The sequence below is a fragment of the Ctenocephalides felis genome, unplaced genomic scaffold (assembly GCF_003426905.1).
Source record: "Ctenocephalides felis isolate EL2017-DRISC unplaced genomic scaffold, ASM342690v1 CF-g0.4_SCAFFOLD_02185, whole genome shotgun sequence".
Lineage (NCBI taxonomy): Eukaryota > Metazoa > Arthropoda > Insecta > Siphonaptera > Pulicidae > Ctenocephalides > Ctenocephalides felis.
In genome coordinates, this window is record NW_020538339.1 from 30,966 (window position 1) to 40,662 (window position 9,697).

Consider the following 9,697-nt stretch of genomic DNA (forward strand, 5'->3'; position numbering starts at 1 on the left):
ATATTTCCACTCCATAAAAAGCATTCAAGCATTTTGCTTTTATTACAGTAAGGGCATAAAAAATATATTTTACTACTGGGCAGCGGAGCTCTTTCAACCGCGCATAGAACTGAGCACAATAGTTGCGTTATATTACACAACAAAACAATAATTTTGTTATGGCATATTGGACACGTGTCAGGAATGAATGAAATGAAATTTTATGCACGATATTTATATCTCACTTTACATATTTTTGTTTTTGCTTATACTCTTGGATTAGGTAAAATCGAGGATTTTAACCAAAAATTTGATTTTGAGTCTACGTTTCAAGAATAGTTTATAGTAAAATCAACTACTATCCCAACAGCCCTCTTGTGTATAATAATACCAATGACAAATAACAAAATTCAAGAAAATATCTAAATAGTAGGTATATTAATTAGTATAATTATAGAACGTGTAATGAAACGAGTCTCCAAGAAATTGTAGACATTATTATTAGAGACAGCCGCGAGCGTATCGCAATTATTTGAAGTAAGATTGTTCGAGATGAACGTGATAATGAGAGAAATGAATGTAGTTTTAGCATATATATATATATGCTTCATTTGTCCTTGTTTGTATTGTTGAAACTAAATTACAGGAGATCTTATAATCTTGCTTTTAGTTATGCAATAACAGTTTGTATAAAAAAATGAAAATTAAATTAATCTACGTTTTTATTACTTAAAAGAATGTACAGTATTTTAATTGTATTTCAGCATGACATCGAAGTATTTAAAAAAATATAGTATGGTTTAAAAGATAGTGGTTTATAATTTATTGTTGGCACAATCCACGGCTGGTGCAGGATCCGCATCCGGCGCAGTTGCTTCCTGCTTCGTAAACGCTGCTGCGCAACATGTTGCCGTTGACGTAGTTGCAGGCCATCAGGTAGGAGTTGAATTGTTGGTGCTTGTATGTGACGACTGCGCAACCGACGCGAGTTGACTTGGCCCAGGCGACTTGGGTGAAGTGACCGATTACTTTGCCGCTGCAGAACATCAAGCAAAGTTAGCAAGTGACGACATCTAAAATGTGCTTTTAAACTTACTTTCCGCCGGTGAAGGAGTTGATTTCGGACAATTGGACATCCTTGACTTCATCGAACCAGGATTTGACACCTTGTTTCAAGACTTGTTCGACGGAGTAAGAAGCGGTGGTGAAGGAGTTGAACAAGTTTTGGCCGTTTTGGGTTTCTAGAAGAAAGATATCAAATCAAAGTCACATTGCTTTTCTAATTCTTTTATGCATATTATTATATTTACCAGTGTCACGGCAGCTGTCGTGGCTCATTTTGCATTGCAAGACGTTCAAGTAAGCCAAATGAGCAAGATCATCATCCCATATCTAGTAAGTTTGCAAAATCAGACACAAATTTTCATACACTTTTCTAACCGGTTACTTACTAATTCGTTCATGTTCTTGGCAGCGGGCAAGTTTTGTCCAGCGGCGTTCTTGGCTTGTCCCTTGGCAACCATGCTTCTGTAGTTGTTGTGTTCATCCAAAACGAATTTTTGTTCAGCGGCGCCCAAGTTCATGCGTTTGAAACCTACACAGCTTCCAGCGGGTTGGCCCTAAATTCAACATAAAATTTTCGTAAATTTATTTTACTGCTTGGTAATATAATTTAGGTATCACTCACGGAATGGTTGCATCCAAAGTTTACTTTTCCGTTATAACATTTGAATTGGCAGTAGTCTCTTGCTTGGGCGGCCACAGCGACCAAGAGAAGAACCAAGAACATACGAGCAGCTATAAAGTATAAATAAATATAAATCATAATTTGCAAAATATTTTAATATCTAAGCAATTATTATGAAATAATTTCTTACCCATTTTAGTAGTCCTTTTTGACAATGATACAAGTGGAATATGTATTGAATATATTTCTCGCCGCTTTTATATACCTACATTGTTTTCTTAGGTATATTATGTAATGACTTTTAAACAAATATTATTTTAAAACTGATTCATATTATCAAATTGGCAAGTTTAAAATAGAATACTGTTATTGAACTTGTAACAAAATATACGTTGCTAAGCATAATATTGTGCTAAACATATGTTCTAGGTTACAAAAAAAATTTTTTTGACATAATATTTGATGAGCTTATCTTTTCAAATTCGCTTAAACAAACAAATATATTATTGTTTCTTTTTATTTGTATTGGGTTTAATTTGGGAAGGGAGTACTCATTTTCAGTATATATTGTGCTTACTGGAACAGTTATGTTTTCTGATCCAGTAATTAACGGCAAACTTTTTGGAGTGCTATAGTTCCTAAAACACATCTTAGATTTCATCTGTTTCAAGTTGTCGTTTGTTTGATTATTTCAAAGTGTACGATGATTATCATATAGTTTTATATAATTAATTAAATTTCAACATTTAGTTTACCAAGTACGCAAAGGGACACAAAGGTTTTATTTGACTCTCAACAATTATATCGTGAAAAACAAACCAATTATATCACAACGAGAAACACACATCAAACAAATAAACTTCTGACTATAATCAGTAAAACTCCCAGCTAATTCATCATTGTAGGGGGCAAAAAGATCCAATGTCTTATTTTAATTATCGAGTGATTTTATAAAATAATAGCTACATTAATGTTGAATAATTATTCAACCGATGGAAAATATAAAATTATTGAGTGCCTTTTTTACATAGATAACACTGAAAATAACCTTCATTTGATATTTTGTCAGGAATGTTCATCAGCAGACTTGAAAGAACTATTCATTTCCTTTATCTGTTGTAAAATTGCTTTTTAACTTCCCGTAGGGTAAGTTATTGTAATGGGCCGAAAATCGGAATTGAAAATTTTTACATTTCTCGACGTTTTGAAGGTTTCTGAACGTTTTGGCATACCTCAGAAAAAATGGATGTGTGTGTGTGTGTGTATGTATGTGAGTGTGTGTGTGTATGTATGTATGGATACAAATTTCCAGTCACGTTTTAGGGCGCACGGATCAACCGATTTGAATGGTTCAAAAAACATTCGATTCCTATTGATAGAGAAAAGAGCTGATTAGTTTTTGGCAAAGGCAGGTCCAGCCATTTCGGAGATACGGAGCAAAGAGTGCAGAAAATAGAAATCGAATTTTTGAGAGAACGGAGTATCCGATTTGAATCATCTAAAAAACATTCAATTAGTGATGATTGGGAGAAGAGTTTATTAGTTTTTGGCAAAGGCAGGCCCAGGCATTTCGAAGATACGGAGCTAAATATGTAAAAAATGGCAGGTTCTGAGAAAACTAAGCATCCGATTTAAATGATTCAAAGAACTTTCTGCTTGTCTTAACAAAATAATTGATTTTGGAAAAAAAAAATTTGTTCCAACTTTTTTTTTTTTTTTTTAGTTTTTTGTATATCGAAAATATTTCAGATTTTATTTTTAATTCTGACTATTAGTTCTAATATACTTTATGAATAATTTCAACTCTGCAATTCAGTTTATATAATTCTTATAAATATTAGACAATGTTACAATATTTATAATAATCTATTTGAAAACATTCAGTATTCCTCGAACATTTCGTTACGGTACGGGAAGTTCCAGCAATTTGCCTTAAGGCACGATGCCATAATTGCCTCAAGACAGAATTCCACTTACAGCTAGTTCAAACTTAATTTACTTTATTATTTGCTATTTTTCATTTTTACACCTTTGCCAGTGTAAAAATTCAGTTGGTTCTTTATACACCACCCATGTGTAAGATTTTAAGGAGGTTATATGAAAAAAAAACGGTTGTGTCTAACATGAAATTAACAATGAATATTATAAAACAATTAAATAACGTATATTTAAAAATGCATTAAAAAAAACTTAGCACACAAGCAATACAAATAATAATGGACAAATATACTTTTGTTTGAATTTTCAAACATTGTTTTTTTTTTTTCTCCCAATAGCAATATCTTGAAAATCAAGGAGATAACTGATTATACATTCTTTTCTCTCCACATTGAAGTATTGTTGTTGAATCATTCTTAACTTTACTAGTTTTCAAGATATGGTTAGTGGACCTAGGCAGTACTGCCCTAGGACAGGTCCGTGAGATTAATTAAACTCAAACTTGGTTCAGGGAAGAATTGTGTGAGAGGTTTCTTATTGCCATTGCACGCTGCGGTGTCTCAAATGGCCTATTTCTAGTTAGAAACATATTTTTTTTAATATTGATAGTAAACATTGACATCGATACTGCACGGTGTCAGTTTGTCCAGAGCGGGGGTCGAACTCACGACCCCATTCGCACGAGTTCGTGCATCCGATCGTTACGACATATGATATAAATATACATATATATATATATATATATATATATATATATATATATATATATATATATATATATATATATATATATATTTATATATATATATTTATATATATATATATATATATATATATATATATAATTTAGTTGTTAATTTTGATGTTGAGATATATGAGTAAGTTCTTGTGGGGCGATACATCAAAGAATAAAAAGCAAAGATTTATAAATTAATCTTTAATTCCAAACGTTTCGACATTCAATTTAATGTCATCATAAGTGGATATTAACGTTGGTAGGTTACATCTAGAGAAGTGTACACGACACTAGAAATTAGCACTAACATTTATACAACTAACTTGTCAACACCATGATTTTTTTATAATTTTTGTATGATGTAAACAGAAAAATGATAGTTTTATTTGAACAAAAATGTGAATAAAGTTAAGTAATTTCTGCCAACGACTTCTGTACTGTGCGTGTTCCGAGGCTTATTTGCTAATAAGTAATTTATAAATCGTTGCTTTTTATTCTTTGATGTATCGCCCATATATATATATATATATATATATATATATATATATATATATATATATATATATATCATATGTCGTATGCTATTTAAAATTTTAAATTTTAAATAGTATGCTACAAATACAGATCATTGAATGGTGCAATTTTATACAAAAATAAAAATAGAATAAGAAATTTTGTATTTATTAAGTGGTTAATATGAAAGCAGAAAGCTAAATAAAATATATTGTAATAAATAATTTTCAAATATTTATTCCTAAATAAAAATATAAAAATAGAAAATCTTTGCACAACTGCAAGCAACAGATTCAATCTATTCTTTTTAATCTAACTTTTTCTAAAATATAATATTTTAAACTGAATTTGAAGGACACTTGCAACAGCATAATCGAACACATATGTATATTTTTACTTATGAGTTCACTAGTTTATCATTGCTTATATTATCAGGATATTCAAATAGAGAGTAAATTTATTATATAATGATAAAAAAATTCAAATTTTATGTTTATTTTTTTATTAATTATTTACATTATGTACAGTTATATTAAGAGATAAATGTTTGATAGTAGTTCAAATAGTAGATCAAATATCAAAAGTGAGCGATTTATTGTTGGCACAATCCACGGCTGGTGCAGGATCCGCATCCGGCGCAGTTGCTTCCTGCTTCGTAGATGCTGCTGCGCAACATGTTGCCGTTGACGTAGTTGCAGGCCATCAGGTAGGAGTTGAATTGTTGGTGCTTGTATGTGACGACTGCGCAACCGACGCGAGTTGACTTGGCCCAGGCGACTTGGGTGAAGTGACCGATTACTTTGCCGCTGCAAAACATCAAGCAAAGTTAGTAATTAGAAGGGACATCTAAAATGTGCTTTAACACTTACTTTCCGCCGGTGAAAGAATTGATTTCGGACAATTGGACATCCTTGACTTCATCGAACCAGGATTTGACACCTTGTTTCAAGACTTGTTCGACGGAGTAAGAAGCGGTGGTGAAGGAGTTGAACAAGTTTTGGCCGTTTTGGGTTTCTACAAGAAAGTTACCAAATCTAAGTCACATTGCCTTTTTAATACTTTTATGGGTATTATTATATTTACCAGTGTCACGGCAGCTGTCGTGGCTCATTTTGCATTGCAAGACGTTCAAGTAAGCCAAATGAGCAAGGTCATCATCCCAAACCTAATAAGTTTACAAAATCAGACACGAATTTTTATACACCTTTCTAACCGGTTACTTACTAATTCGTTCATGTTCTTGGCAGCGGGCAAGTTTTGTCCAGCGGCGTTCTTGGCTTGTCCCTTGGCAACTATGCTTCTGTAGTTGTTGTGTTCATCCAAAACGAATTTTTGTTCAGCGGCGCCCAAGTTCATGCGTTTGAAACCTACACAGCTTCCAGCGGGTTGGCCCTAAATTCAACATTCAGTTCGTAAATTTATTTCACTACTTGGTAATATGATTTTGGTACCACTTACTGAGTGGTTGCATCCAAAGTTAACTTGTCCGTTATAACATTTGAATTGGCAATAGTCTCTTGCTTGTGCGGCGACAGCCACCAACAGGAGAACCAGGAACATACGAGCGGCTGGAAATAAATATAAATTAGATACAATTAATTTTCCTTATTTATAATACTACTTATAAAAATTAAAGAATAATATGCATAATACTTTTAGTATCCAAGCAATCATTCGGAATTTAGTACTTACCCATTTTACAAGTCTTTCTTGATAATGATACAAGTAGAATATGTCATTAGAACTTTTTCTGCCACTTTTATATATGTTCTTTGTTTTCTTAGATGTGTTACGTAATTACTGTTAAGCAAACATTATTATTGTAACTGATTAATATTATCAAATTTTCTGGATGGAAATAGAATAATATTATTGAGTTCGTTATTAAATACACGTTGCTAAGCATAACATTTTCCTAAATATTTGTCTCACGCCAGGTAAGAAATAACAATTTTGGACATAATATTTGATTAGCTTATCTTTTTAAATTTACTTCTACAAATAATTATATTAGTGCTTGTTTTTATTTATATTGAGATTAGGAAGAGGGTTCTCAGTATATATTCTGCTTACTGGAACTGCTTCTGCTTTTTTGACCTAGTTTTTAATCATATCGTTTTCACGAAGGCCTATAATTAAAATACAGCGAAGCTTATATAAATTCTAGATGTAATTCATTAACTTTCCGAATGAGAAGTTTGTTCACATAAGAAAATCCGATTTGCTAATTTTATGTTTTCTCGACGTTTCAAACAATTCTGAATCGAATGAGTCAAAATTTGGAAAAAGTATGTGTATGTGTGTGTGTAAACAGATTTTGGACCCTTCATCGACGTTTTCTCAAAAACGGGTGGGCCGATTTCAGAAATTTAACATCCCTTTGATGTAATTTGACAAGAACTAGCATTTGTCGGTTTTGCGCAACAGTCAAGTCGTTTCTCGTTAATAGCAGAAAAGTGAAAAAAGGCTACGTTTTAGCCTGCAATTTTAAATTTACTTTAAGATTTTTATAATTTTTTTTGGCAATAGATATCATGGTTTTATAGATCTCACTAAAATATTACGGCCCTACGACAAGTCGTTTAATTTATGTGGCTTTATTTTGACTATGAAGTTCATGCACTAAACTACTACTAAACAGTACTACGAAAATTGTTTGAATTGTATAAATTTTTTGAATCTTGGAATAATAAGGTACAATTTTAAGACATACAAGCAGACGTCCCTGTAGACCATGATTAATATAATTACAGATATTATAATTCTGATTGATAGATATCAATTGAAAATCTTAATGTTTAGAAATGAGTAGAAGCAAAAACTTTATTTTTGTAATAAACAGCTGAAGATTCTATCTAAATATCAAAAATTTCAATTTCGATTGCTTGTTAATGATAACACATTTTGGGTAGTTTATGCAACTTGCCTTTAGGCTAAATGCCACTTTCAACTAGTTAAGTTTTCAAATTGTGTTATAATTTTTAGTATGATTTGAACATTCTTTGCATCAATTACGTACACACACTTATATACATACATATATATATATATATATATATATCATTATTATTATTATTATTATTATTATTATTATTATTATTATTATTATCATTATTATTTTTTGTTCAATTTATTTAAACATTTCAAATCGTATAATAGCAGAAAGAACCATACAAATATTTCAAAAAAATATTCAATCTATAGAGGACATTTTTTAATAATATGTATATGGCTACAGTGAATTAACAAAGTGTACGAAATACATAAAAAACATAATACAAAATACATTTCCTGTTTTAGTATCCAAATTTAAATTTGTATTTATTCCCTAATAGTTATATTAAAAATACAAACTCGCCATATCAATTTTTCTGATGTACAATTTATGCGGTACAATTTGAACATAAATTATGTTTCTAGATCTTCGAATATTTACTTCCTAAATTTTATTTTTTAACAGCGATGAGAACTACGGGTTCTGTGAGCGGTGTGTGCTCGCTTACATTAATATTCTGTAATTTTTCATGTAAGTGCAAACCAGTGGTTATTCACTCTTCTTTACAATTGCTAGATTTAATATATTAGGTATGTGCATCGAATAGTGCTTACCTAAATGTGATGCATTAAAGCCATCTAGAGGCTATTGTTACTTGAAATTATATTTGAGATATATAACCTCAAATGGAAACTTAATGTTATACTTATTAATATCGCGAGCTTCGAATCAACTCGGGACTAGTTAGGACTAGTAGCGCTAACCCACGTTCTTACCGGTTACGTCGCTGGATCTTTGTTTTCTTAGGATGTATATAAATATAATTTTATTTCAAGTTTTATTACAACAAATGCAAAATATGAGAAGCATTAATAAAGTGGATAGTATGAATCTAGAATTATAGTATCAATATTATAATTTTGATAATATATCATCAATTATTTTTTTGCCATTATTTGATATATTTGGACTCGGATTCTACAGAACCTTATCCATGTTAGTCCCAGGGACAATATGAATATCAATTTATAGTCAAAAATTTATATTATAATAAAACAAGTAATTATCTAACAAACTCAATTTAAAAATAAATAATTACAGTAAAACCGTTGACTGATAAAAATCAGATATTTTTCTGGAAATTTGCCAAGAAAATATATCAAGGGCTATATAGCCAGTACCCAATGAAACCATTTCTAGCATTATAGAACATGTTAGTATTAGCAAGAAAATAACACGTGTTACAAAAGTCACTTGGTTATTTAAAATAAATTTTGTAATGTATTATTTTATTAATGTGGAGTTTAAAAAAACATTTTAATCGATAATAGTATTAACTGTTAATTATTTTTTGGTTTCACACAAACTTTTATAAAAAAATGATTGAAATATTCAAATTTTAATCAGAAAAATTTTAATAAAATCCGCAGCAACGCGTTGCCGAGAACGCTAGTATAAATAAATAAATAAAATAAATATAATATATATATATATATATATATATATTTATATATTATATATATTTATAATTATGAGAATTCTGGCCCTACTGAAATATATTAACTAGCTCATTAAAATTAAGTTTGAGTATCCATCATATTGCTAAGAAAAATGATAGTTTTATTGTTGTATGTTTATTTTTTATCATTTATTTACATTATGTACAGTTATTTCAAAAGCTAAATGTATGAATGTAGTTCAAATATTAGAGGCGGTATTTTAAGTGAGCGATTTATTGTTGGCACAATCCACGGCTGGTGCAGGATCCGCATCCGGCGCAGTTGCTGCTTCCTGCTTCGTAGACGCTGCTGCGCACCATGTTGCCGTTGACGTAGTTGCAGGCCATCAG

The 9,697-nt window shown here is 30.7% G+C and overlaps 1 protein-coding gene and 1 pseudogene across 1 annotated transcript; both read right to left on the reverse strand.

The window, feature by feature from the left end:
* Positions 1 to 801: 801 nt before the first annotated feature.
* LOC113380495 lies at positions 802 to 1,873 on the reverse strand (annotated as a pseudogene).
* Positions 1,874 to 5,445: 3,572 nt separating this feature from the next.
* Positions 5,446 to 6,549, reverse strand: LOC113380494 (venom allergen 5-like). Its single transcript, XM_026619716.1, has 6 exons — positions 6,546 to 6,549; positions 6,312 to 6,421; positions 6,078 to 6,245; positions 5,913 to 6,018; positions 5,723 to 5,867; positions 5,446 to 5,659 (listed from the first exon to the last, which is right to left on the reverse strand). Exons 1-6 carry the CDS (start codon positions 6,547 to 6,549, stop codon positions 5,446 to 5,448), a joined length of 747 nt encoding a protein of 248 aa, XP_026475501.1.
* Positions 6,550 to 9,697: the final 3,148 nt, after the last annotated feature.

Coding starts and splice junctions, on each gene's coding strand:
- LOC113380494 (XM_026619716.1), bottom strand. Junction 5,868..5,912: donor ATATAATAATACCCATAAAA/GTATTAAAAAGG, acceptor ACTTTCTTGTAG/AAACCCAAAACGGCCAAAAC. Junction 5,660..5,722: donor AATTCTTTCACCGGCGGAAA/GTAAGTGTTAAA, acceptor GATGTTTTGCAG/CGGCAAAGTAATCGGTCACT.